The 27,956-nt window shown below is 38.0% G+C and overlaps 4 protein-coding genes across 16 annotated transcripts in view; 3 read left to right on the top strand and 1 right to left on the bottom strand.

Annotated features, from left to right (window-relative positions):
• Positions 1-13,936, top strand: part of LOC132205623 (piezo-type mechanosensitive ion channel component 2-like) — a 28,755-nt gene extending 14,819 nt beyond the window's left edge. For 2 of the 11 annotated variants that reach the window (XM_059634813.1, XM_059634812.1), the window contains 37 exons: positions 7-112; positions 1,275-1,396; positions 1,452-1,718; positions 1,778-1,922; positions 2,125-2,330; positions 2,388-2,536; positions 2,590-2,733; positions 2,785-2,942; positions 2,998-3,140; positions 3,195-3,371; positions 3,428-3,536; positions 3,587-3,822; positions 3,881-4,082; positions 4,605-4,700; positions 4,758-4,920; positions 4,980-5,495; positions 5,548-5,711; positions 6,842-6,892; positions 7,391-7,524; positions 8,134-8,403; positions 8,494-8,656; positions 8,711-8,868; positions 8,921-9,006; positions 9,135-9,239; positions 9,559-9,642; positions 10,206-10,476; positions 10,567-10,991; positions 11,056-11,203; positions 11,268-11,482; positions 11,543-11,701; positions 11,753-11,879; positions 11,931-12,178; positions 12,231-12,412; positions 12,466-12,744; positions 12,804-13,020; positions 13,077-13,197; positions 13,250-13,935. In XM_059634813.1, coding sequence (XP_059490796.1) covers positions 7-112; positions 1,275-1,396; positions 1,452-1,718; positions 1,778-1,922; positions 2,125-2,330; positions 2,388-2,536; positions 2,590-2,733; positions 2,785-2,942; positions 2,998-3,140; positions 3,195-3,371; positions 3,428-3,536; positions 3,587-3,822; positions 3,881-4,082; positions 4,605-4,700; positions 4,758-4,920; positions 4,980-5,495; positions 5,548-5,711; positions 6,842-6,892; positions 7,391-7,524; positions 8,134-8,403; positions 8,494-8,656; positions 8,711-8,868; positions 8,921-9,006; positions 9,135-9,239; positions 9,559-9,642; positions 10,206-10,476; positions 10,567-10,991; positions 11,056-11,203; positions 11,268-11,482; positions 11,543-11,701; positions 11,753-11,879; positions 11,931-12,178; positions 12,231-12,412; positions 12,466-12,744; positions 12,804-13,020; positions 13,077-13,197; positions 13,250-13,456 — 6,753 coding nt within the window. In that variant the 3' untranslated portion in view covers positions 13,457-13,935. Of the gene's footprint in view, positions 1-6; positions 194-1,274; positions 1,397-1,451; positions 1,719-1,777; positions 1,923-2,124; positions 2,331-2,387; positions 2,537-2,589; positions 2,734-2,784; positions 2,943-2,997; positions 3,141-3,194; positions 3,372-3,427; positions 3,537-3,586; positions 3,823-3,880; positions 4,083-4,604; positions 4,701-4,757; positions 4,921-4,979; positions 5,496-5,547; positions 5,712-6,841; positions 6,893-7,390; positions 7,525-8,133; positions 8,404-8,493; positions 8,657-8,710; positions 8,869-8,920; positions 9,007-9,134; positions 9,240-9,558; positions 9,643-10,205; positions 10,477-10,566; positions 10,992-11,055; positions 11,204-11,267; positions 11,483-11,542; positions 11,702-11,752; positions 11,880-11,930; positions 12,179-12,230; positions 12,413-12,465; positions 12,745-12,803; positions 13,021-13,076; positions 13,198-13,249 lie in introns of all 11 variants that reach the window. The other 9 variants (XM_059634810.1, XM_059634809.1, XM_059634803.1 and 6 more) reach the window with 8 other exon arrangements.
• Positions 13,937-14,022: 86 nt separating this feature from the next.
• On the bottom strand, positions 14,023-15,975 carry LOC132205628 (PRELI domain-containing protein 1, mitochondrial). 3 transcript variants are annotated; one of them, XM_059634819.1, is made up of 3 exons: positions 15,815-15,975; positions 15,074-15,399; positions 14,023-14,836 (listed from the first exon to the last, which is right to left on the bottom strand). In XM_059634819.1, exons 2-3 carry the CDS (start codon positions 15,377-15,379, stop codon positions 14,489-14,491), a joined length of 654 nt encoding a protein of 217 aa, XP_059490802.1. In that variant the 5' UTR covers positions 15,380-15,399; positions 15,815-15,975; the 3' UTR covers positions 14,023-14,488. The 3 variants fall into 3 exon arrangements, with proteins under 3 accessions (XP_059490802.1, XP_059490803.1, XP_059490805.1); XM_059634820.1 differs by lacking the exon at positions 15,815-15,975 and adding an exon at positions 15,518-15,669; XM_059634822.1 differs by lacking the exon at positions 15,815-15,975 and adding an exon at positions 15,461-15,485.
• A 303-nt stretch (positions 15,976-16,278) lies between these two features.
• Positions 16,279-19,421, top strand: LOC132205626 (stAR-related lipid transfer protein 7, mitochondrial). Its single transcript, XM_059634817.1, has 9 exons — positions 16,279-16,541; positions 16,600-16,780; positions 16,833-17,006; positions 17,063-17,241; positions 17,299-17,388; positions 17,438-17,507; positions 17,571-17,661; positions 17,716-17,986; positions 18,049-19,421. The coding sequence occupies exons 1-9, from the start codon at positions 16,412-16,414 to the stop codon at positions 18,291-18,293; spliced, it is 1,431 nt and encodes a 476-aa protein (XP_059490800.1). The 5' UTR covers positions 16,279-16,411; the 3' UTR covers positions 18,294-19,421.
• A 197-nt stretch (positions 19,422-19,618) lies between these two features.
• Positions 19,619-27,956, top strand: part of LOC132205624 (nascent polypeptide-associated complex subunit alpha, muscle-specific form-like) — a 35,026-nt gene continuing 26,688 nt past the window's right edge. Inside the window, exon 1 of the mRNA XM_059634816.1 lies at positions 19,619-19,786. The gene's annotated coding sequence lies outside the window, so the exon portion shown is untranslated. The remainder of the gene's footprint in view (positions 19,787-27,956) is intronic.

The raw sequence follows: 27,956 nt of genomic DNA, 5'->3' as shown, positions 1-27,956 counted from the left end.
TTTCAGCTGATGAGGGGTCAGCAGCCCACAAATTATGAGACAGTTACTGACCAGCAGGCTGTCAACGGTGCAAGCCAAGAAGGCAGTGCCGTCAACTTACAGGACTCAACAGGTAGCAGAATTTGGTGTCCAGATGAAATTGCCTTGAAACCAATCAAAAGTAAAGACAATCAGCTAGATGAGGGAGAACATTGTAAGGAAAAACCACATGGAATCATGTGTTTGTCTAGAAAAAAGCTACTGTAACTAATCAGTGTTGTCTTTGGTTTCAAATAATTTAGCAACAGATTAGAATTTATGCTAATTAGAAGCATGATCAAAAATTTAAAATTTGATATGATCCCAGGACCGGGCTGGGTAATCGGGCGCACCTGTTGCGAGCCCGTAAGCCGCAGCCCCCATGGGCCACCAAAAAGCCGCAAAGCGGCCTTCAGGCTAGGGCCGTGGAGGAGCGCAAAATTGGGCCGTTTTGCTGACGCGGGCCGCCTATTTTGAAATCGCCCGATTTTTAGCGCTATTCTGGTCCTGCATGATCCCCACACAAATTGCATGGCATAAGGGCATTATTGTGTGTTTAGTTTAGTTTAATGGTTAAATACGGAAAAAAAATATATTTCAAAATTCCTGGCATAATTACAAAATAATAGAAAATATCTTTCTATTTAGGCATTAAAAAAAATCATAGTCTATAGGGACGCTTCACTTCTTCTTTGTCTTTAGTCCACTAGCAAATTAAATCATTCTCATACTCTCCTACAGCTGTGAAAAATAGGCAGCCTGGATACACTGAGCAGTCACACTGGTTGCATAAATCATAGAGTTGCAGGGGCGCATTATTTTGGGTTGAATATAGCTAAAATACCTTTTAAATGTGTTATTATTATGTTTAATAATCTAATCAGGATAATTATATTTAATTATTTAATTGTGCCATTGCTGCTCTTGTTGTGGCTTTGCGTGTTAAACCCCTAACAATAAAATTATGGTAGGGTTTAATTTAAGTAAATACTTTTTGATAATAGTTTCAAGTTTATAATCTTAAAAGAAGAATACATAGATGGATGCTGTTCTTTTCTTAGCTTGATTTTTTCTCGCAAAAAAATTAGGGATTTTTTTTTTATGAAATGCCAATTTTCAACATTAAAATTAAAAAGCTCTGGTAATTTCTTCTATTAAATTTTTATAAATTTATATAATATTTTTATCTAAAAATGCTTTTGGGAAAAATATATTTTAATGTAATTCCATTTCATTTTTTAAATTTTTGCTCATAGTTGAAGATGCGCTGGAAGAGCAGGAAGAAACAAGTATCTTTGAGCTTCTTGTTGATTCAGTCATGGGATTACTGAACTTGATTATTCGCTCATCTTATATCGCTACCAACATCATCATGATGGTATGTAAAATTATTTTATTAATCTTAATGTGTAAGGTGCACTTTAATTTTTCAGGCTTGGAGCATTGCATATCACAGCTGGCTGACGTTTGTTCTTCTTTTGTGGGCCAGTATTCTTTGGATCACTCCAAATCAGCGTCGTGCCATGTTACGTTGTTCTCCAGCATTAGCAATCTATGCCCAGCTTTTGCTCATTGCCCAGTATATCTACAGCCTTGATCTGACCAATGAAGAGCTGCCAGAGACAGTTGATTGGGTCAACCTCAAACAGATTGGGCTCATCAAACCTGAGTATCTTCCTCTGAAGCCTTTATCTGTCAAGGTTTGCAATACCTTTTTAATCAACTTATGCTAGATAAAACATAATTTTTTATATTTTAGAGCTCGTTTACCCTGATGTTTTGGGTCACTTTGCGGCAATACATGCAAGAACGCTATGAGGCCAAACACTCATCAGCCCTTGTCGGAGGAATAGCCGAACCATTCAATATCACTGTCACCACAACTGCAAGCGGTCTTACTTCAGGTCTGCAGAACAATGGTTGGTAACCTTGCGATCAATCTAGTGCAGTAGTCGAGCACGGAAAAAAGCATGAACTCATTTCAATAAGCATGCTCATCATTAAATGCAATTGTACAAAATAATCTGCACTACATCAGGTCGCATGTATGCCAAGCCAGCACCACAGCTGGAATTTTTTTCTCATAAAAAGTCTTCTTTTTTATAGAGCTAACTGAACAAACCGAAGGTCATCAAGCAGCTAGGCAGTCGCTGATGAGCAAGCTGGGTGCCTGGGTTCAGAGCTTCCTGACAAAGTTCTGGATCTGGGTAGTGGCAATCATGCTTTTCGTCATTGGCCTGGGTTCAGGTCAAGTTGTTCTTTACAGAATTGTCTACATGGCCCTTTTCCTCATTTTTGTGTTGACATTCCAAGTAGGCACTAAAATAAATTACTTTTATGAGGCGTCAAATTTATTTTAAATTCTTTAGTTTTCATATCGTATTTGGAGGGTAATGATGTATGGCTTCTGGTTGACTGTCATCGTCTACTCAATGCTAGTCCTTGTCATGATTTACACTTACCAATTTGACAATTTTCCTGAGTACTGGTACAATTATACTGGGATACCACACGAGCTGTAAGTTTTTCAGTAAATTAATGGTAATTAATTTATCGTCTATAAAATTTCAGGCAACATGATATAGGCTTAGAAATTTATGACACTGGCTCCCTTTTTGTACGTCTGCTGACGCCTACGTTCTTCGTAATTATCACAGTCATACAGTTGCATTATTTCCACAAAGACTTCCTTGCAATTTCTGACATAAGATACAGGTACCATTAATAAATAGCAAGTTGTATTTGTTTCTGATTTTGTTATTGTAGGGTTTTAAGTGACAATGACCCAGAGAGTGGACTCAACTCTCTGACGACTACAATCCCACCTTCTGGAGCAGTCGTGAAGTCTGGAAAGCAGATTTCGGAAAAGCTGGCTTTAGACGAGCCTATAACACCAAAAGATCTTTCTTATGAAGCAATTAGAAGTAAAGTTTAATTTTCTTTCTAGAAACCAGCACTTACAGATATCTGATCATTTAGAAATGTCTACAGCCCAATTTGCAAGACTGGCAAATAAAACAAAAACTTTGGCTTTTGAGCTTCAGGAACTCCTGTGGCGCCTGCTTGAACTTCACATGGTCAAGATCACTTTGATATCTGTCATGCTCATGGCAGTTAATGATGTAATTAATAATTTTTAATGTAAATTGTACATAATTAAATTGGTTTATTTTAAGGTTTGCGGCGCTCATGCAATTTTGGTCGTTCTCATTGTGGCAGCCATGCCGCTGGGCACTCGAATGCAGAGAGCTCTTCTGCATGTCTGCTCTGGACTGGTTTGTCTCTTAATTCTCACACAGATGACCTATCAGATCAAATACATCAATCATTCCTACTGGGATGTAAATTGCACAGTGAGTGTTTTGCACAAATAATTTTGTTTTGATTGATTAAAATAATTCGTTCATAGGATTTGCCAAATTTTAATGTCACCAACACGACTGTGCCTATGAATGATGCTGAGTGGCTTGGGGTGAAAAAGTCGTCAGATCTACCAGAACTTCTCAAAGGCTATATCGGTAATTAAAAATGTTGTTTCAGATTATTTTTACTGATCTTCAATCTGTAGGTTTGGTTTTGGTTTTCACCTTTCAAGCAGTGGTGAGAACTCGCCAGCAGTATCAACGGCGCTCAACCATGTCCGCAGACCCACCTTCGTCCCCAACTTCGAGAGACACATCTTCCACTGCCTTCACTCCTATTCCTGTTCTTTTTAATGGTGTGACCAGAGCCAATGCTGACGAGGGAATCATTACCTGTATCAAGTACCTCCTCAATTATGGCTTTTATAAGTTTGGTGTTGAGGTTAGCAAATGCTTTTTTCGAGCCGTACAATGACACTTGTAATTTGTTTATTTTACAGATTTGCCTTATGACTTTGGTTATTTTAATTGGCACCAGACTAGACATGTATTCTATCATATACTCAATTTGGCTAGCTTTTCTATTCAAACGACCAAGATTGAAGTTGAGCCTTGTCTGGAGGTGGCTCATTATTTTTGTCTGCGTTCTTACGCCACTACAATATTTCTTGTGTGTTGGCTTGCCACCAGGACTCTGCATTGGTAATTTCAATATTTAAAATTTAGAAATGAGCTTCTTAAAAGAAATATGCCAGATGAAATGAAGTGAAAGAACTCAATAAACGGGGCTTAAAGACACCTTGCTTTCCCTGAAAATCATGTGTGTAAGCGAATAATCAATTGGGGAAATATTTGAGCCTGCGTGAAAAATATTCGCATCACCTTTACTTCTTTAATTCCTGCTGATGGATGTACCGTCTAGCGCCGTCTCGGAACGCCTTGCACGTATATGGAGATCAGAGAATGCCTCAGAGACGGTGCATCAATCGTCCGGATTTATAGGCTTATTAATGGTAATGCGAATATTTTTCACGCTAGCTCGCAGTGTCCTTTTGGACGTCACATCTGCACTTAAATTATTTCCCCAATTTATTACTCCCCTACACACAAGATTTTCCAGGAAAGTGCGGGAAAGAAAGGTGTCTTTAAGCCCCGCTTATTGAGTTCTTTCCACTCAAAGTCACTTTATTTCATCCGGCATATTTCCTTGATTAAATTTTTTAGATTGGCCTTGGGACAAAAGTGAAACACTTCGACGACTGCAGATTTGGCTCTTTATGTCGGACTATGTCCACCCTCCAGAATGCCAGAAACTGATATGTAAATATGAGAAGACTGATTGCTTACAGTAAATTAATATATCTTGATTTATTCAAGGCGATTTTGTTGTATTGCTGCTCATTTGCAGACAACAAATAGTTTTTAGGGTAGAGAAAGCGGCAGACTCGACAACATTTGCTGGAGGAAGCAATGCCGAAGTTTTTGACCAACTCGACGATTTGCAAGACAATCCTGTACCAGATTTTATCACATACACTAAGTGAGATAATTTTTGCAAAATAATTACAAGTCAATGCATTTCATTTTTTTAAATTTTAGGTCTTGGTTGGACAATATAAAAAGAGGAGTCCTGAGGCACTTTTACTGGTTCACTTTAATTATGGTCCTCGTAACCGGCGTCAATCGAAACAATTTATTTTCTTTGGGATATTTGGTTGGCGCTTTCTTCTTCCTGCACCACGGAAACGACCTTTACTTGCTGCCTGTCAGAAAGATTCTCTACTGGTGGAACATCTTACTCAGCTACAACGTTGCTGTTATTGGCTTGAAAGCCTTCACGCAAATGCTCGGCTGCTTGTTTGTTGGGGAACTTCAGACACACACCTGCTGGCTTGTTCAGCTTCTGAGCATCACCTGCCTAAGCAAATTTGGCAGTGAGTCCCAAAGAGCAAGCGTTACAGATTCTGGAGAGTGCACCGTCTCCTCCGATCAAACTGGCCTAGTGTGGGATGGTGTCTGTTTTGGATTCTTGTTGATGCAGAGGAGGCTTTTCTCAAGCTTCTACTTTGCAAGGATTGTGGACGAAGCTAAGGCACAAACTATTTTAGCATCAAGGTTCAAATTCGAGGTTATTTTTAGCTCAAAATGTTTATCGAAATTTATTCAGAGGTGCTGAGCTGATTGAGCAGCTGAGGAGAAAGCGGGTTGCTGCTCAAAAAGAGGAGGAACAGCGAGTGTTGGATAAAATCAGGACCAAGATGGAAAGGATCAAAGAAAACCAGCGAAAGATGCAAGGAGAGAATTTCAGAGAGCCGCAGTCCCATCAAAGAGGTAGGATTGAATTTTCCAGCGCTCATTGTTGGCAATTTGTTTGAGTTTTGTACAAACCCATGATCAAAAAGCTTTTTGCTTTGATCACATTATGATTTGTAGATAATTTATTTTCAGAATATTGGGTATTATTTTAATTTTAAGTTTCAACATAATTATGTGTTCTATAATATTCCCTGTCAAATTTATTCACGGAAATGAAATGCCAAAATGTATTGTTTCTTCATCTCTTTAATCTTCGAACAAAAAACAGTAGCAGATCAGCCTCCTGTATTTGACGAGCCTGTTGCTCCTCTGGAAATCATGGAATCCCACTCGGGACTTTCGTCCCCACACACTCCTCAGGGTTACCACACGCCTGTGGATGATGATGACGATCAACCCTCACTGACACCTCAGCGCCTCTCACAACTCCTGACTGCAAATAATGCACCCACCCCGACCTCTGGCATCTACACAATTTCCCTCGATGGCTACATGGAGCCCGGCCGAATCTCAATCGGATCGCCGCCTCACTCAGAATCACACAGACACATAGCTTCGGACGAGGAGGAGTCTTTTCCAGTTTTTTCTCCTCCACCTTACGAAGAGGCTGTCTACCGCCGCAAAGGTCACCGCAGAAGTCTGAGTCACCCCTTCAACCGGCGAAGTTTTGCCCGGAGGCGAAGATCGTCTGCCATGATTCCGCCGCCTATTCCGCAAGTGCCACCTTGGCAACCTCCGGAGAGGAGAATTTCCACACCCGTCTCCCCTGCTCGGTCTCACCATACGTGTAATGTACCTTCTCTGGCCAATATTGGATGGACAACCACACTGTACAAATTCAAGTCACCGTTTGATGTTAGATTCTCAAGTTCGTCTGCATATGATGTATATGCGTCTTAATTATTGAAATTTATTATTTATGTATAATAAATAGCTTCTTATTATTTTATCCAATTTGAATTTTCCTGATTTTTGTGAATAATATTTTAAAGTTTATTTTAAGGAATTTTTCTGTGTAAATAATATTTTTTCGCCGATCCTTATTTTATCTTGATGCAAATTTTTGTAAACATATTTCAAACTTTTTATGCATGTTTTGTTTTCCATTCCTATTTTGAGTTTCTTTGTTTGTATTTTTCTGTTAGACAAAATGCATCAGGGGAAAATAAAGCGACGTCCCTCAAGAAAAGTGAAAGGTGTGATTTTTCCCAATTTTTTAATGTCGCAAAATCTCCCAGCCGTATATTAACAGGATCGTTATAACGCTTCTACTAGTAAATTTGAATTATTGTCTTTCGTCCTTATAATTGTCAAACTGATTATGCATGTTTTGTTGGGAGTAGATTTTATTTAACAAATTTTATTTCTTCTGTGCAATATAATATTAAAAAGCGATCCTTTTCTACCTTCAGCTAAATTGTAACACTGCGCCAGGTGGACTGCCAAATATCGTCAAGCTGTAAAATTGCCTTCATGGTGCTGGTGATAAGCGAATACACTCCGCTTTGAACCTTTGTATAAAAGCGTACTATATCTGTAGTATCTGTACCAAGATAGTTTTGCAGATTGTTCTGCTAAATTTAAGCTAATGTCCATACACTTCTTCAAGTCCATCTATCTAGCTTTTTAATATTGTCGTTGTTTAAAAAAAGGAACATCTAACAAAAATTCTAAAATTTCCTATCTTTTTGCAGCAATCCGCTCTGGTGACTATTATATGTTTGAAGACTTTGATGACGATCTTCTTGACCTGAGCCTCGATCCAGCAAGAGCAACGGTAGAGGATGTGGATGAAGAAGGAGACGAAAGCAAAGTCACCGTCAGCAAGGTATATTTTTTGCTCTAGAAAATTAATTATTTTAAGAAAGGAATATTTGCCGCTAAAAAATTATAAAGTGTAAATTGGCTTTATAGAAATTTACTCATAGATGAATTTTGTGTGTTTTTGTAACTAACATTTATTCTTGGTCGACGGACAGTGTTCTGTAATTAAAATTGCGCTTGCCAATCCAGAGGTGACGGCTATCTTAGCAAACTTTTCACAATTAAAATGAATTTACTACTTATTTCTTACCTATGTATAATAAAAACTATCACTTTTCTACTCGCAATCAGCTACTCCAAAAGTGGATCAGTAAACTGTAAATACAAATTTCTAGGAATTTTCTTCTGATGTTTGTACTTCAATTTTTCTATCCTTCTTTGGTACCTTGGGACGTTTTAACGTCATTTTTAAACAAATCCATATTCTTAACTTTTGTACAGACTGTAATCAAGCGGCTTTTCTTTCACATTCCCTCCTGTACCTCTCACAAATCGCTTCTTTTCTCTTGAATAATTCACCAAATTTTATCTGGAATTCTTTATTTTTTTCATCACAATATTTATATTCTTCACACGCATGCCATTTTGCTTGTACAATATTCCGCCTCTCAAGTACCCTGTGTACCCTTACGTGCTGATCGCCTCTCCTTACCTGCACTGTAACCGCTGCCGCATTCGCAAACTCCCCTCATCATCCCACACCTCGTCTCTTCGTCCACAGTTGCTCAGCACTGCTCTGAAGACGGACATCGAGACGGCTGCCGATCAGGCCCTTGTGGCCAACTTGCAGGACTCTCCCATTCCAATGGCCGACGAGCCAACGCCAAAACCTAGAAGGAGGAAGAGGAGTACCGTCTCATACTTGTCAGGAAAATCAGAACTGGTAATTGTAAATTGTTAAAATTTTACGGTAAAATATAATTTTTCTTCTCCCTATCATAATATGAAAAAAATTTAAAATCATTCCATAAAGGCTCAGCCCTCAACAAGTGTGAGCGCCAGATCGAGTTTCCAGTCATCTCGAATTCCTCCCTTGAACGAGGACGAAGAGCCGGGATCCCCGTCACCACCACCACCTCCTCCAGGTGGATCAGGAGGAGCTGCTGGACAAGCAGGAGGAGCTGATTCCGCCTCAAGTGCGCTTGATTGAGCAATTTTTAACGAAACTTCTAATGTCTATATTATTTCAGAGGAGGATAGTTGGGCAAGCAAATTGTGGGTGTACATGAAGTTCTTGTGGGCCCTGCTCCAGAGTGGTGTCGTGAGTGCCACCAAAAAGCTCAATAAACTCTCCAGAGATTATCGCTATGTGGCCCAATGCTTAGCAGCAGAAACTCTTTCACTCAAAGTTGGTTTAAAAGAAAACTTTAAATTTGAATAACTAAACTTGCATATTTTAGGAACAGGGAGACTACAGACTGGGTACCAGAGTTGGTCAGGGGATGTGGAGACCTTTGGCTGTGACTCTGCCCGAAAAAGTGGAAGGGTGAGTTTTTGAACCCTCAAAAATAATTTTATTGGGGCTTATGAAAATGGAGATTCTAATGCTGTGAAAAATTTAATTAACCAACAATGTATTATGGAATTAACTGAATTGGTGGGGTGTGCATGCAGAAGCGCTGCTGGTTTGGAGATCAGAATTGTGGGTGCAAGTGACGAGGCCACTTTGAACGTAGACCAAGGTGAAATACAGCAACAAGCTATTAATGCTGATCAGAGGTGAGCGCTACGGAGCTTACTAGTGCACTTAGATTATGTTGTACGGTGTAAAATTTTCTATGTAAATCTTTCTCTTCAGTTTTTTATTATATCAACTGATTAAAATTCTAGAAAAATAACAGTAAAACTGAATAAAATTAACATTGGCGTTTAGTAACACTATTATTTATTTCATTTATTATAAATTTGGTTTAACCTCAAATAAAAAGTTGCTAGTTGCTTCAGTATTTTAGAAGTGCTTCAAAATGTTGTGCAGTATTTTTTGTATGTTTTGGTGCATGGGTTAATATGAGTTTGGTTCATTGTTCCATCTGATCAGGAGCGAGGAGAAAATACCCATTCCGACTATTAAAATTTGGGCTGCTAGTCTCGAGCGAGGTCTTGACTCGGACAGGGCTGACAGGTAAAAATGAAGAGAATGGAGTTTGTGGCGTCTTTTCTTTGCATGCTTTTCACCTTTACGCAGTAAAATTTCTCTGCACATATTTCGTGTGTCATTTTTACTCTTGCTCTGTCTCTCGTCTCTTTGCGTGTGCTGGACAACTCTACTTCGACTGTCTGGTAATACTCTTAAAAAACTTCTTTATATTCTGTAAATAAACAGGCTCTTTGCGTTTTCAGCTTTGATTTTCTACAAAGTTAAAAAAACCAACATGGTGCTGATTTTCTTGAATAGCACTTACAAAAAATATATGGCTGCATAATATTTTCACAGAAATATCGAAGAGCTTCTTTAATTCATCTAAAATATAATTAAATTATTCTTGCTCAAACTTCCTGGCTATCCATGAAAAGGGAATTTAATATTATTATGCCACTATATATTATTTCACTATATAATCTCTCTTGTATAGTAAAACTTTGTAAAAATATTGAAAAATCACAGTTTGTAAATAACCAAAACAACTACTGGTGTGACTTCTCAGCAAACAAATGAAACTAATAATTTTTTTTGTAATTTCTCAGCCCGATATCAATTTCGGACATTGATGGACGCGGAACAGCCTTTCAAAAAGACGGAGAACCCATCTCATTGACTACAGGCCTATTCCACGCACTCTGGTTTGCCGTCCTGGCCCATTCAGAGCTTGTGTGCTATGGGATGGTCTTTCTGCATCAAGTCAAGTCAGCCTCCATCCTCTCCTTGCCACTGCCACTTATGGTATTCCTCTGGGGTTCACTGTCAGTCCCCCGACCATCGAAGTTCTTCTGGGTCACCATCATCGGATACACAGAGGTCCAAACAATTTAAATTTAAAATCAATCTTGCATTGAATTTGCAATATTATTGACCTTTCAAATAAAAAGTTACTTGAATGTAATTTAGATGGTGGTGATTGCCAAGTACCTGTGCCAGTTTGAGTACCTGCCGTGGAACCAGCAGGCCATACCTTACAACCAGCCCTTCTGGGGTCCCCGAATCACTGGAGTGGAACGCAAGGAGATGTATGCCTTGTTCGACCTGATGCTCTTACTGGTCGTCTTTTTCCATCGCTTCATGCTCAAGTCACTCGGCCTGTGGGGAGATTGTGACGAATCAAAGCTCTACGACATTGGAGAGCCCACTGTTGATACTGCTAGCAGCCCCACAGTGCGGACAAAGTCGCCTGAGCCGTCAGACAAGTCATCAAGTAAGGAGAATGACGAGGATATAAGCGAGATGTCTTCAGCGCCTATAGAGGGCTGCGGCACAGCATTGACCAACAAGGTCAAACAGACGGCTGCTAACCTACCAGCTCCTTTGATTCAAGTGTAATTAACTAAAAAATTTATAACTTTGGTTTTGACTTTAAAACTTTTCAACTGATTTTTACAGGCCATCAAGGCTCTTCTCAAGCATTTCTAGCTTCTTCTCAACCCTACTGGAGCCAAGCAGTAGAGTGACAGCTGACGTCTATGCTTTCATGTTCATGTGTGACTTCTTCAATTTTATGGTCGTCATTTTTGGATTTGCTTCCTTTGGAGTAAGTTTGTGAAATTGGAAGAAAAAAACTTTTTATTTAAAAAATTAATTATTTTTTTATTCAGACTCAGCAAGGAGATGGTGGTGTTTCGGCCTACTTAGAGGAAAACAAGGTTCCTGTTGCCTTCTTAGTTATGTTGATCCTCCAGTTTGCTTTGATGGTGGTTGACAGAGCTCTTTTCTTGCGCAAATTTATTCTCGGCAAGATTATGTTCCAAGTCGGATTGGTATTTGGTGTCCACCTTTGGATGTTTTTCCTTCTGCCTGGACTCACTGAGAGGCAAGCACATCTTTCTTTAATTATCAGGACATATAATTTTAATTCTTATTAATTTTACAGGCCATTCAGTGGTGCTTTGCCCCCTCAAATCTGGTACTTGGTCAAGTGCCTTTACTTGTTGTTGTCAGCCTATCAAATTCGCTGTGGCTACCCAACGAGGATTCTGGGCAACTTCCTATGCAAGAAATACAACTACCTCAACATGTTCCTCTTCAAAGGGTATTTTTTTTATATCTCCATAGTTTTTTTTTAATAAATCATAAATATTAGGTTCATGGCTGTTCCATTCCTATTTGAGCTCCGAACTCTCATGGACTGGATGTGGACCAAGACGAGCATGACCCTGGGCGAGTGGATAAAAATGGAGGATATATTTGCACACATATTTCAATTAAAAGTATTAAATTCAAATTTTTTTTTTAATTTCTTTCATTTTTTTTTATTTCAGTGCCAAAGACGGGCCGAAGCTGCCTATCCTCGACCCCCGGGCGAAGAGCAAAGGCCCCTTATCAAGTATGTTGTTGGTGGCTGCTCTCTTCTTGTGGTGATTTTCATCATATGGTTCCCAATGGTTCTGTTTGCCCTTGGAAACACTGTGGGCCAACCAAATCTACCTTACGATGTGTCCGTCGAACTGACAATTGGCCCCTACCAACCAGTTTTCAGAACTTCGGCTCAGAACAGCTCCCTTATTCCGTAAGCTCCACTCTTTTCTTAGCATTTTTATTTAAACTATCCCCTTTTTAAGATTTTCTGAAGGTAATTGGGAAGCTCTGAGCAATGTTTACAAGAGAGACAGGGCAGCACAAACTTTCCTTTCAAACTACGACTGGTCGGACGTCCAGGTTGCGAAAATTGATAATTTCTCTATGTCAGTGTGGACGATATCAGAACAGGCGCAGAAAAAGATGATGGCTTACGTTCTCTCAGGTTTTAAATAAACTACTCAAATATTATTTGTCAGACTACAATATATTATTTAGATGAACCTCTTCTGGTAAAATTCTCTTGGATGGTGTCCAGGCACTCGGACAATCCCAGTACTGTCCCAGTCGTAACAGAGACGCAGACCAACTTCTTAATGGCAACCCTTCCTAACGGAGAGAGAAATCCTGAGCGGCTGACTCTAGCCAATATGCTCAATGATTCTTACAATGGTTCGTTACTTAAACCGTTGCGACTGCAGAATCTCTTTCCCAAGTTCATCAAAGTTTCGAACAGAGGCAAAGCCACAGTAGTCACCCAGCTTATGAAGAAAAGAGGCAACTATAACTCCTCATTTGGAATTTTACTTAAATAATTTGCTTTTTAAAAATTGTAGAAAGCACAGAAGAAACGTTCCGGGATCTGCTGTTGACGTTAGATCGGGACGATGAGAACAGAGAGCATTGGTGGGAGGTTGGAGAGAGTTGCACTGACGAGGAGTACAAAGATTTACTGTCGCATTTGCCTTTGAATGACCGCTGCAAGTCCCTTCAGATGTACACTTTCAATGACAAAGCTTTCCCAGCAGGCCTCAGCTTTTTCTCGGGAGGCGGGTATGTAGCGAAAAATTGAAAAAATAAATAAAAGAATAATTATAAAATTTTATCAGTATAATTGGATTATACACTACGTTGGTGTTGGTGGCCTCAAAATTCATGAGAGGGTTCTTCTCTGGAGTTTGTTTCACAATCATGTTTGATGATCTTCCAGATGTGGACAGAATTCTTCAGGTGAGAAAAATTTGTTTAAAATAAAGTGTCTTCACAATATTGCCTCTTTTAGCTGTGTCTGGATATTTATTTGGTGCGAGAGTCGGGAGAGCTTAGTCTCGAAGAGGCCCTGGCAGCAAAATTAATCTTCCTCTTCCGCTCTCCTTCAACCCTGATTAAATGGAGTCGACCGAGAGAAGAAGAAGACGGCTCGGAAGCTTCGAGCGATGAAGACTTGCGTTCAAGACAAGGCAGCAGACAACAAGCCATCATGCAGTAACAACTAACTGCATCCTAGACTTACCAAAGATTCAAGCCTTTTTATTGTAAATTATTGTATGCAATCACCTCATCATAATACTCATTTTCTTTAAATTCAAGAAATATTTTTTAAGGTGCACTGCGAGTTGATGTTTTGTTCTTATCAAATTAAAAGCAATAGTAAGACTTGATGTTGTACTTTACGCACAATTTGACCCACAAATGGGGTGTAAATTGAACTGATATTTTTATCAAAGCCAGTAACACCTCATTTTTTGCCTTATTCAATTTAACTAGCAGTAGATTTATAAATTATAACCAAGGCATTTTCCATACCATTTTAATATCTGAGCGTACACTTAAATGTGTGTAAATGGAAGAAAAGATTAATTTATTGTATAATGTAAGCTTCATACCTTTGCAAATTTTTAAAAGTTGGAATTGTAAACAATGAGCAAAAAGATTAAAATTACTTAATCTAAGAGATCAGAGCTGAGCCATCATTTCCACACCTTTAAAATTTTATAGGCTGCTTTGGATGCCAAAGTGACGATCGAGGCAAGAGATAGAAAGATAAAATACAAGTATTTGATAAAAGCTCTTAGAGTTTATTTATCATTGATCCAAGTGTTAGAACTTTTACACAAAATGCTACAAAAGCAACAGACTCATTATTTTATTGTAAATTTATTAGCTTTCTGTTACTTTAGCGAATGTGCCCAAGCCTGGAATAAGACTCAAGAGTAGGGAATTTCTAGCATGATCACTAACAATAGATTAAAAGAGAAAAGTATGATCAATCACAATATAGCGTGGCAATGATAAGCAACGAAAGTATAGTTCCCAACCCCAACTAAAACGTGTAGATGCGCAATCGAGACTTTAATTCATGGTACCTATATAAAAAAATTTAGTTTCACCTCTAATCACTGAGTATGAGTAATTTAGGAAGTGCATCTGTGCACGAAATTATTGTTTCTTGTCCTCTAGACATACAAAATTGTTCAATTTGTTTACTCTCGTCAGCTTTTAAGTCTACACCTCTACTCATTTACTCAACTTCGGGCTGACAGGCGGCTACAACCGGCCGCGCCTTAGCTTTGGCCAACTCGGTGGCCCTCTTGGCCGACTCTTTCAGCTTTTCCTTCTGTTCTGCAAGGACTGAGGGCTTCTGGGTCTGCAGCAGGGCCGGCAATTCGTGTCCAGGGAACATGGTGTTTAGCACAATTTGGTATCCCTTTTCCGCTTTGACACAGTTTTTCTTGAAACGATCAAGGCCGAAGGCTTGAATAGGTCGGCTCAGGCCATATAGCTGCGAGTCAATCCAAGCTGAACGCTCAGCCACGGTCTGCGCTGGGTTTTCTTTACTTTGTTTGTAAACCACTTTCTCAGTTATGCTCTGAAAATAAATTGATAAAATTTTAAAAAAATGTGAAATTTATGGCAAAAATTTTAAATTTCTCAATAAGCTGATAGTTTCCTGATGGAAATATTTGAAAAATTAAAAGAAATAATTGGCATAATTGGTTATGCAAGAATATAAATGTCAGCCATCAGAAAGGCTTCCTCGTGTTATGTAAAGCCGTATAGACCTTCAAAAAGGCTAATCCCCTCTTAACTTTGACCGTCCTCTTACCATGACTTTTGTGTAGCCAATGTTTCTGGTGTAGGTGGTCAGAGTTTTGCTTTTCGGGTCCACAATCGATTCCTCTATTATCTTGACTGTCCGGTTCGAGACGACATGCTCGCCCCACTTAGGCGGCAAGTTCGTCTTGGTCAGCAACCTCAGCGACTTGAGACGGCCGCTGGTGTCCACTTGCCGGAAGACGGTGTCCTCGGAGAGAACGTGGGTGCTGAAGGGATTGGGGTAGCGCTGCCAGAAGCCCTCGGCCACCTGGTCCCACGAGTAGTTGAAAACGGTTTTCGCCTCAAAAAACTTCATGCTGACCTCCTTCGAGCACCCTGGAACGGCAGGAAAATTAGAAATTAAAATTACACGTCAAATGCGAGGCGGAAAAAATACAATTTTAAATGCAAACTTTGAACCGTGTTATGTATAAAGCGTGCTATTGTGTTATACCTTGTAGGCTCTAGGATTTTTATCTTATCAGTTAATGTTGCTGAAACGTGTCTTTAAACGCATAGATGGACGCAAAAGAGACCGATTGACGTTCACTAGTGATAAAGGTGATCGAAAAATCAAAGTTTGCGACCCACATTCTCGCGTAACCGAACGCCAAAATAACCAGACCCATATCTTTGAAAGTTCGAGCACGACAAATCCTTGCCGACCGCAATTGGTCCTCGTATTTACTATTTTTAGAATGGAAAAGTGCCGCTTTTAAACCAACCAAAATTGAATTTGTAGCCTAATTACCTGCTTAAGATAAGTCGGAATGGTCCATCGGCTGATTCGGCCTTGAAATTTGGGCGCAATCAATACATTTCCGGGCTCCACTGCGAAAATGTTCGTGAAAACAACACAGGAGGCAATGGAGGCTTCGAGAGAATGAAGAAGTGGGCTGGGCCGAAGATGGAAAGGGGCTCGCTGAAGTGATTGGCCAATCAGAAGAGGGGTGTGTCTCCAGATGGGTACAAAAATATTCTCAATAATGGCGGGAAATGAAAAAAGTGGTGCAAAATAATTTTATTTCCTTTATAATTTGCCATATATAGATACTGCTATTCAATAATTAGAGATGAGGAAAACGAATGTCATCAAAAATTATATTAATCTCCATTTAAAATATCCCAGGAACTTGAAAATCTGAGAAAATTCTTGAAACGGTTGCATAAGTTTCAGGCGACACCGTACTTCCCGCACTCCCTGGACAAACGACGGCGGAGTTGCGCACTAACCAAACCATCACATTGCACCGCACCAGAAGGTCGGAAATCGGAAATGTGAATTTTTGTGATTAGGCCGCTGCGGTCTAGTGCAAAAATGGATTGACTACTCAATAACTTGAGTAAAATGTTGCCTGTTGGACTGACAAAAGCGTTCGTCAAGTTCCAGAGCATGATGGTGCGGCCGAAGAGCGGCCCACAAAAGGCCATCATCACCACGGCTCAGCAACTCGGCGAACAGACCTGCAATTTCAAACGCAAGTTCTCTTCCAGGAAATTGCTAATTAGCCGTCTAATTAAATTTAATTTCCTCAGGTTTCAACATTTTCTGCTGTGCTGCCTGTCGCTTGGAACTGTTGTCTTCACTTAGGACTTGTTTGAAATTGGAAGAAGTGAGGAAACTTGGATTACAAATTTTGAGCAGAACTTTTAAAGAGAAGTCTGTGGTTTTGGCCGGCATCTGGGCAAAACAAGTTGAATATATAATGGCCCAAAGGTATAATTTTGTTTAACAGGTGGGTTAGAATTTTTAACGATTCTCTTTGTAGACTGAGACGAGGGCAACAGATAATTTCTCTCTACTCGCAAATGTGGGAAGCAAAAGCAGCTGAGCTGGTTATAAAAAGTTTTTCCAGAAGAAGCAAAAACGCTTTGCTTGCCACTTGTCTTGCTGCTGTTTTTGACTGGGAGAAAGAGAAAATTCCAGATGAGGTTCTACTTCGGTTAGAAATCAATTAACCGAATGTCAATCAATCTACCATAATCTTTTTATCTTTAGGCACCAGAGCGAGCTGGAGTTCGTGAACAAACTGAAGTCGACCACAGTGACATGTGAGAAGTGTGGACACCGCCTGTTAATCGACCTTAAATTACCCCACGTTGAGTACTGCCGCTGTATTAAAAATACTGCATCCTCCAAAGCTGTTCTCGAAGACTGGGAATCCACTCTTTCATCAGGTAAAATTCACACTAATAACTTGAGATGAGTAATTATCTGAAGTTAAAATACTTCAGACGAAGAATGGATTCCATTCATCGAACGAGAAGACTTCATAGTTTGGAAACAGGAGCATAAGGAACACAAAGGATTGTTTGCTTACAAAGGTAATATTAAAAATCAAAATCAAAATTCATATTCAATCCTTATTTTCAGTGTATGGAGTTTATTCAGATGTTGCTGCTCGTGATTTTTTGGCTGTTCAGCTCGATAACAATTACAGAAAGTAAGCAGCAAGATAAATTTTCTCACAATTAAATCTTAATAAATATTTTTTTTTTTAAATTAGAGAATGGGATGCTACAGCAATACAGTTAGATGTTATTGACTCTGACCCAAAATCAGGCAGTGATGTCCTGTACTGGGAAGCAGCATGGCCAGTAATGTCAAAATGGTTTAATTGTTTAAAAAATTGCTTAATCTGAAATTATTAGCGCTTTTTTTCCAACCGTGACTACGTCTTTAAGCGACGCGCCTTAGTCGATGAGTTGAATGGGGATATTGTCATCCGAGCTGAGAGCACTGCCCACCCAAAGTGTCCATTGCAAAAAAATTGCCACCGAGTGGACGAGTATTGGTCGTACTGGGTGATCAAGCCAACCCAAGGCGATATGGACAAGCCCGGCGTTGAGTTCAGCCTGACCTATTTTGACAATCCCGGACTTTCTATTCCGTCAGCTTTTGTGTCTTGGGTTGCCATGAGTGGTAATGGAAAGATACTTTTAGTATTGAAAGAGGAAATATCCTGATTTTACTTTAAATTTCAGCTCTGCCAGATTATTTAACTAAGTTGAGAAGAGCGGCTGTTGTTTTGATGGAAAAGCGGTTTGAAGAGGAAAAACGGTTAAGACAGGAAGAGGAGGAGCAAAAGAGGCGTGAGGAGGAAATTGTAGTTCCAGCAGACGTTAAAGAGGAAACATCCTTGAAGTCGTTCCTACCCTTTTCACTCACATTGCCAGACGTAGAGGAACCTATGGAGCCTCTCTACCACCACCAGTTTTATTACCTATGATTCCAAAACCAAAGTAATTTATCAAATAAATACTAACCCTAGCATCTCCTAAAACTAGAATAATACCAAAATATGTAACATTGATATCAGCACTTATTGATGCATCTGCAAAATCAGCTGCTCATCAAGTGTGCTTGAAAAACACTAGGTGAAACATCTTGTATCAAAATGTTTCCTTAAAAAGTGAGATACCCGATGAAAAAAGATTCCCTCCCATTGAATGTTCCTCTACGAGCTGTTTCAGGAGGGTTTTTTTTGCAGTTCAATTGATTGATTGATTGGAGTTGAGGGCCACTTTTGTGAGGCTTCTCCGTAGTTGATTGTTTTTTGGTGATGAGAGAAGACTTAAAACTACTACACTTACATACATTTTATGTCTAGTCTGAGTTGTGCACATCCCTTTATTACCACAGGGCTGAGACATATAATTAAGCGCTTTAGCCCAAATGGCTTGTTTTCTGCCGCTCAATGGCCTCGTTTTTATAGGCTCAATTACTTATATTATTTTGTTTTTGATGTGCAAAACTTGACTTAACTTAAATGCACATTAATTTTGAATTTGAACTCTGCTATTATTTCAGCCGATAGCAAAAAATGCAAATTAAACTTGAGCTCTGGTAATAACTGGGAATTATTGGCCTTAGAAGAAAAATTAACTGTACAACCTCATTGATTATCCTACCAAAATACTTATAATTTGCCTGAACTTGCTGGCTGAATTGTAAGAAGAATTTTTTCGATCTTGAAAGCAGTATTAAAAACAAAAATTTTGTTAGCCAAGTATAGTAGAATTGGAAAATTAATAAAATCGAAAACATTTTTGACAAGAATTATAAGTCTTTTGCCATCCAAACAAATAATTATGTGTTACCCTGTATTATATTTTTAAGAAATGATCACTTTTGGGAGAACGCTTAGAAAAATCTTAAATTCTATTAAAATAAGTTTTTTTTAAATATAAAAATAAAAATTTCCCATTTTTCATAGAACATAATAATTCAGTTCCACAAAGAAATAATAATGTGAGGATTTTTTAATATCTCCATAGTGATCCTGTTACTTTTGACTATTGACTGTTAATTCAGGATTATTCTTGTTGTTATTTTTGCTAGGGTGTGAAAATAAAGAAACGTGAGAGCGCTGTTGTATAAGCGAGAATCACCGAAAACCCACCCCTAATTTGCATTTGGCACATGTGTGCGGATCACCCTCGTGTTTTGCGGGGCAGCGCTGTGGTGGCGCGCAGGCCAACTACTTGGCCCTGCATGGATACGGATAGATAAGAGAGCCGGCAAAAGGTCATCCAGCCACCGGCAGGCAGTCAGTCGGTCGTGGCCGCGTGCCGCAACTACAGTTCCATCGCCTTACCCTCTGGCTGTGACTCATCTTTCCCCAAACGAGCGACGCGCACCGACTACCCTGAAGAAGGTCGCTTACAAATCTTTATCCTGGAGAACAACCAAAAAGGAAAGAGGCCAAAAAAATCGAGAATTGTAAGTAAAATTATACCATAAATAATAATTTTTGGTTAAAAATAATCATTTTATGCCAAATCTGAATGAATAATATTTGTAATTTGTATGATAATTAAAATAATCTATGTACTGATGATGGTATGGTAAATTTAAAAAACATTTTTCAGTCGAGTTGACGATTTTTATAGTTAAATTAATAAGTAGCTAATATTACTATGTGGAACAAAGTCTATAAATTTGTTACTTTTAGAAAAAAATAAATACAGACATAAACAACAATTTTCAGAAATAGTAATAAAAATAATTGTTAAAAATGCAATTAAAATTCATACACAATATTGATTTGTGTGTATCATTTGAATGTCTGAATAAATTGTTTATTATAGTATAAACAAATAACAATTTAGGTATGGCTAACTTTTGCAATCGCACAAAACTTTAAAAGTTACGTAATATCTACTCTTTTCTAGAAAAAAAGTCGGATTTTTATATTTCTTCCTAAAATTTAAATATAATTATACGCAAACACTATTTATATCCCATAAAATAATGCTTTGTGATCATGATTGTTATCACATGTATATAATTAAACACGCGTGAAGCAACTTGGGTGACCCTTGCCACCGCTCTCTGCGCCGCGCAAACCCTTCCTTTACTTGCTGAGCGCTGCAAAAACCATAAATCACGGTCGACTAATCTGCCTCTGTTTACAAGCGAGAGACCGGACGACGCGAGATGAATCGATAAAGTTTAAATCAATCCGACGGACTTCAATATCGCGGTGTCTCAAGAGTTAAACGATATATTATTCATGCAGCTTCTGCAAAGTCCATTCAAGAGGAGATTTTGCTCACCAGCGACTTCGTGAATGAAATGAGATAGTTTTTTTTACTCGTATTAGTAAAGGGTGTCTATGCAATCTGCTGGGGTTTACTTTTCGAGTGCTGAGGCAGCCACCCTTAAAGACGAGTGCTTCACAAGCGGGGTGTGTGTGCGATTGCAATCGATACTCGCAGTCAAAGGCTCTAAAGTGCATGTAATAAAAACTTTAACAATTGCCATGATTCCTCTTTTGGTGTGCGACGCATTTGCCTGTAGCGGAGGGAATGAAAGGCTTGAGAGCTTTTGAAATTGAGTAGGAAAAAAACAGTTTTGCAGTAAAAGCTTAAGCAGATAAGTAAAATTACTTAAGCTATTTATCTGTGAAGTATTTAACGTTTTTTAAATTAATTTATTTAGCGATACCAATATTTAATTAATGCTATGCTCTTATCGTTATATGTAAGAGTTATTATTTTCGCTTTAAATATTTTTTCCCAAATACAGCTAACCATATTTTTATTATTTAATCAAATTATGCGTCTTGCACTTTTAAAATTCAGTTTTAACTCAAATTTGTGCAAATTTTCTGAATAAATTATTTTTTTAACGGCTTTAAATAATTTATATTAAAATCGTAATTTTTCTTTAGTAAAGAAAGTCAGCAGCTGCCACTATCAAATTATCATCACGGTCGTTAACACAACAAACTGATCAACGATTGGCAGGTGTTCATTAATTTTAATTCGTCATAAAACTTTTCTGAAGTAAAAAGTCAAATATTCACCCTTCTCTCACGTGTTCTCAACTAATAAATAAATTATACGCCTATCAGTAAAGAACATCGCATTATTTCTCCACTGTGAGATCATTAAAAATGCACAAATCGGACGAACCGTGACCGCGCCGAGATAACCCATAGCAAGGGGTGCATTAGTGCATTCTACTTGCGGTATAGGATAGACCGGCCGATAGTACTAAACTCGATCACGCACAAAACGTGGTTCCAACACACAGCTGCAGATATATTGATTTAAGCTGCGGCCCGCAACTGCGATTTGGGTTTGGCGGACCCCGAGACTTCCCCACCCCTGCAAAAAACTTTCCTCTTAAACGTATGCCTGCCCAAAAAGGCTCATTATTCAAAGTACCCAAGTTATTCAGGGGTTTAGGTACGCGAGCAATCGACAGACGTTTGATTTTGTGCACCCTTCTCTGCCAGCCACCCCCGCAGGCGAGTGAGCGTCTTCGGTGGTGGTATCGACCAGGCTTGGTCGCCGCGACCAGAAAATATAACACTCGCTGCTCAATGGTAACAAGGAGAGCAAAAGACGTCGCTCTTAGGCCATTGTTGGGTTTGTTGAGGAACAATGCGGCCGATCGGCGGCTCCTGTCGACACGAGGGATCAAAGGAAATTTGCGATGAAAGCACTCGGCGGGGAAAATCGGGGAATTGCGACTGATCATGTTTACGCTCTCTTTACATTTCACGTCTGCAGCGACGGAAATGAATAAAAAATGGATACATTAAAAATTGAACAAATTTAGTAATATACAAGTAAATAGATTCTTTTAGTGTCATTTTTATATTGCATTAATTATTTGCTTCAGGAAATGTTGATGATTTGAATTTTTTCGTTTAATAATAATAATTGCGTTTATTAATAGTTAGATTAGTTTGCGTTAACAATTTAAAAAAGCATCAATTTACTACATAGCTATAGTTATAATTTAATATTTCATAAAAAAGCTACTAATAACTTAAAGATGGGTCGTGTCTTTTTTTATTTTAATATTTTTAATGTAATGCACACTCTAAAATTTTCTCTAGCTTACTATGAGTGTAGAAATAATGGAGAACCATTTTGAGACAGGGATAAAGTAGCGCATAATATTTTGTTTCACGATTCCAGGAAGCGAAAAATAAGGACGCGTCTCTTGTTTTCCCCTTTTTACCAAGAATAAGGGTCGTGTTTTCGCAATAGTGACTGTCGAGGCCGAGGACGCTTAATGAGAGAACGCCTCTTGTTTCCGTTGCGCTGCGACTTTGATTTGGAATTTCCCCCTGGGGTAGCTACACTCGGCTCTCATTTCGCTCTCGCCTATTCTCATCGGGTTTAAATAATCAAGACTCGCGTCTTATAACCAGCCTTTGTTTTATTTCCCTTCTGGTTGCAGCTGAAGATAAAAATAAAATCTTCCAAGTTTAAGGCGATTTTCTACATAATTTAAGATAATAGCGCTTTATTAAGTTTGCGGTCGGATTATAAAGAGCATTTCCGTCGCCTTTTAGTGTGGGTGCATGAACTGAGTGCACTCGCAAGCCGGGGAAAATAAATTCAAAATGCAGCGCACGCCATGCAGAATAGTATAAACGAGCGAGCAAGGGAATTTGGCCGCACCCTCCAGTGGCGCGACGGTGAACATTCCCATCAAAATCCCAATCTCGAGTCCCCCTCGGAACTTTAAACATCGATCCAAAGCTGGAGAGCAGTGTTAGAAAAAGTATGGAAACAAGAGGGCTACAAAATCAATGAAATTTTAATTTATTTGTGCTATTTATTTTTTCAAAAATTCGTCAAATATATTGGTTAAGGTTTAGATGATGCTAAATCTACAGATAATATTCTACGAATCGTTTTTTTTTACTTTTGGTTTCTGGACACCAAATAAATTTTCAATTTCTATTAAATCTATAATTATGAATAAGGGAAATTTTCAATGAAATATCTTATCTAAATAAACAAAACATTAAGCGCAATTATTATCAAATTTACGCAATTAACACGCGCGATCTTTGCATCTCTTATCAGAAGAAGGGTACTCGAATAATCGACAAATTTTAAGCCGTTCATGCTTTTGGTCCATGTGTCTTATATTTTAAACGTAAAACCAGATAATAAATTCGTCTGCGGAGACAGATAAGTGCGTAGAGAACACGCGTGCAGAGATGCATTCTTGATTCTTGACACTATCTACTTGTACAGTTCAAAGTCTCTCATTATAACAAATGCATCATCATTATATTATACTTTTTATAATTTTATAATCAGAGTGTGGTGCACTTTCGTCAAAGGGTCAAACGTTGTGCCCCGACAGTTAATGACCTACGCGATAATGCGACACATAAACATTCATAGATTGCGCCGCAGATTGGAGCGCGGAGAGCATAACAACGAGGGGCGATCACGAGACGAAAATAATAATGCCAGATTGATATGGTGATCAGGGATAAGGCGTTTCGTTATCAAAAATGATTGCGAAAACGTTTTACGAGATCACCATGCGAATTGCTTGCCACGTTTTCAAAAAAACTAGACGTGTGAGGTCTGATGCAATTAAAACGTGTTAAAAAATATTTGTTAAAATCAATTAAAAATTAGATTATTTAAAGTTTAAGCAACTTTGCAGTGAAGTGAATAAAACTCTATGCATGTACTTGTTGGGTTTGAAAAAAAAACACTATTTTGTAATTAAATCAATTTATGAAAGGCAAAATGAAATTCATAAATTTTTATGAGGATTCTTTTTCAATTAAATTATCAAAAAACAAATTTTTACCATTAACACATCAATTTTTACCCACCAAATTATTTTAACCTCTCTTTTTGTTACTAAAAAAACTGGCTATAAGAATATTTTTAATTGGTCTTCAAATTGATCATTTTTTTAGTAATATTTATCATCCTCCTAATCTTCTATTTATAATTAATTAATTTATTAAAATTATTATTGATGTAGATTTGGCAGAAAACCTGTGTGTTTGTACACTTCGGCCGTTGTCATTAATCTTTTGGGCGACCAAAAGGCGAGAGCGTCAAGACAATTCGTTCTGCGGCGGCAGTGCTTCAAAATTAGAATCTCGTGCTCCGCTCTTGAGTGGCGAACACATGGTCCATATTTCATCTCAGTATTAAAATACTCTACGCCGGCAGCGTGTGTCACATGCCAAAGAGTGCGAGCGGCCCACATTTTTACCTGGGCCGGTGCGCATTTCGACTTGTTTTGTCAAATTGATGGCGAGTCGACTTTTGATCAACATTCTCGTCCTTTTGTTTGATCAAAGAGAGAAATCTGGTTGGTCTTAATTAATTGCAGCTAGCGTATCCGGCCAGACTTCTCTTCATTATAATTTAGAATTTCCTCAATAATGAACTAAATTTGGTTCAGCTTAAAAAGTTTCAAATCCTTTATAATGGAAATCAAGTAAACTATAGTAAAGTGAAAAATGAATATTTTATTAATTTATATAAAGTTGATTGTGATTTTAGAATTGTTTTGGGATTTTTATCTGGTGACCAATGAAATCTATAACAATAAATAGATTTTTACCTCTGGATAATTTATTGAAAAACAAATCTGATTCATATTATGAAGGCATTGGGTATTTTCAGAAAATGGCATTTCAAAGTAATGTGTGATATTTATTTGAAGGGTTGATTGCTTGGATAACACCAGTCCTTTGGGTGCCAGAACAACGAGAGACGTGTCATTATCAAAACAGAATATCAAAAGTGACATCCGCACTCGTTGGCCTTTCGCCTTTCCCCCCTGATCGATTTTTATACATATGAGCACAGATGAAATTGCACATTATATGGAGAACGCTTTGTCACATGACAGGAAAACGCCGCCTCAGGAGCCAGTTTGACTTGAATTGGATGGCGACAAATTCCTGGTATGAAATCCACAGGGTGCTTTTTATTGAGCGCTCGCTGCGACTTTATAAACACAGAACAAATAGATTTATTTAGTAGAAGGAGCTGAATTTCGTTTCTAACACAGAGGAAAGTAATACATATATTTCTTGAATGTTTATTGTGAAGCATACAATTTTCAATTTAATACTTTTTTAATTCGTTCCCATCAGAGCAGCAGGAAAGTTAACAATATGAAATGATAAATTTAAAAAATGATGTACAAGGCTTAAGAATATTAAATTTTTCCTTAAATAAATTTATACGAAAATGTACTTGACTCTGCTAAATACAAATCTGATTTTCATCTTATTTTAAAGAATTTTAACCAAGCTTCAAATAAAACCTCTAAAAATAAGACAAAGAAATTAATTTCAAAAATGATATAGAAGAAATTCCACAATTTTACATTATTTGCATGCAAAAAAAAAAAACAATTATCAATATAAAAAAACACAAAGTTATATCTGCTTTTATTTTGAAAAATGTTAAGTAATTTTTTTTTAATTTAATTTTTTAGCTATTGAAATACAATATTAAAATGCTTCTCTAATTGTGTTTTTTTTTACAAAATGCAAAATTTTGTTTATTTTGAATGAATAAACACTGCGTTAAAAAATTTCTTTCGTAGAGTTTTTGTTTCATGGAAGCAGACATTCACGGAAATAGAAACAGAATACGACGGGTCGAAGTCGAAACTTTGCCACTTTTCTCCAACTTTGCACGCGAACACAGAAAATTTATTCCATAATATCCCCGGCCCGGCAGCCATGCAACATTATAACCTCCAGGCAGAAATATACACTTCTATTTCCACCCCCAGACGAAGATTTCACATTTTGCAAATATTTTTTGCCGTTGTGTGTAACGTGCGACGTCTGCGGGGGATTGAAATCGCTCGATTGGAATGCAATTAGCGCGCGCCGACCAACGCATCGCTGCTCCACAAACCCGATTATATGCACTCGATTGCCACCGGCGGCGAATAAACCTCTATCACTACACATGCCAATTTGATCATGGAGATAATCAGATCGGCACATCCCATTTCACGGCAAGCTGTTGGAATTTTGACCTCTCGTTAATGATGATGATTCAAAAAAATTGATAATGATTGGCCTCAATTTGCTCTGTACAATTTATTAAAATTATTTTTAAGTAAAATAAAAATTTGGCTCATTTTCCAATTTTTTAAATAAATAAATTGAAAAGTTCTAGAATTAATTAATGAGATTTCAAAAGAGTCAAAATTGCGTTTTGCACAACCTATATATTTGAACTTGAATTTTTCAACGGATAATCATTGCCACTTTCATCCTACAAACGAAACGATGCTAATTTATAAAAAAGCAGTCAGATTGAACATATATCCAGTAATCCAGTGCAAAATACATGTGAAATTTGCCTTATTCTTGATGTTCATTAATTATTATTAAATTATCCAAACTTCATTTGGAAATTAAAAAATAAAATCTAAAAACTAATCATCCGAATTTTATGGATGCTTGCGAGCATTTTATGGTAATCCGCCCTCTAAATTCGCGTTATTTATTATCAGTTGAAAAAAATTATAAAATAACATAAATTATCAAGCATAGTAGTGGAAAATTAACTAGCTGCTGTTTGTCAACCAATTACTAGGCACTCTGAGCGCTGTAAATAATTTTTCCTGTCCAGCATTCAAATAAACGCACCTTTAAAATAATTTCGAAAGATCTGTCTGGCAACCGGGGGTATAATAATTTAATCCACTCGTCTTCGGGGCCATTAGCAGCAAGTGTTGTGCAGATGCGCCGAACGTTTTTCTTTTTTTAATGTCATGCTGGCTGCCGAAGACCACCGGTGGCAGGACAAGATATCCGAGCGATGCTGGGGCTGCAAAGCCAACGGATGGGTCTAATTATAAATCAGGCCATCGGTCCCAATGACACAAACATTAATCCGCTCGCTGATATGCAAGATACCAACTCTATACCAACCGTTCAATCAGCAAAAGGAGGAGAGACAAGTGGCCGCGGCAAGTAGCAGACAAAGCTGGGGGCTTTCTTGAAATAATATGCGGGCTCTTTATAAAAGACAGCTGGGGACCCAGACTTAAAAATATTCATTATCGCCAAAGTTGCATTTTACTTAAGTGGGAATTTTAAGGTTCTGGTTTGAAGCTGAAGAACGAAAAACTAATTTAAAATATATTCGACGAGCTAAAAAAATTCCGTCACTGTTAGACCAGGGTTTTATTCTTGAAAAAAATGCGACTTTCTCACTACAAATTTTTTCGGCAAATTTAAATTATTTCAGTTTACAGTAGCTAACAAGAAAATGTTCTCCTTTGCAATCTGGACCATAGCTTTCCCTCTAATAATGAAATCAATGCATTTTACTCCTCTCACACAATCAGAACCCTGTTGTAATATAATTGAAAATTACGCAACAGATAAAAAAATGATTAGTCCACCATAAATATAATTTCATCTGCTCTATTTTATGAGGAAAATATCCTGCTTCTGATGGGAGATTCTTGCCCTCCAAAAAAGGACACTTGGGGGCTTGGGGCATTATTAAACCATCAGAGCAAGTTTATAAGAAAAAAATTGCTCTCAAACTAGGCGCTAAAATAAATTTATTTTTTTGCTTCTTTAATACTAGCATTAAATGAAATGAAGCAAGTTTGC

This window comes from Neocloeon triangulifer, unplaced genomic scaffold, assembly GCF_031216515.1.
Source record: "Neocloeon triangulifer isolate White Clay Creek 2 clone unplaced genomic scaffold, ASM3121651v1 ptg000003l, whole genome shotgun sequence".
Lineage (NCBI taxonomy): Eukaryota > Metazoa > Arthropoda > Insecta > Ephemeroptera > Baetidae > Neocloeon > Neocloeon triangulifer.
Note: the sequence above shows the minus strand (reverse complement) of the source record. Positions and strands in the feature narration are given on the sequence as shown.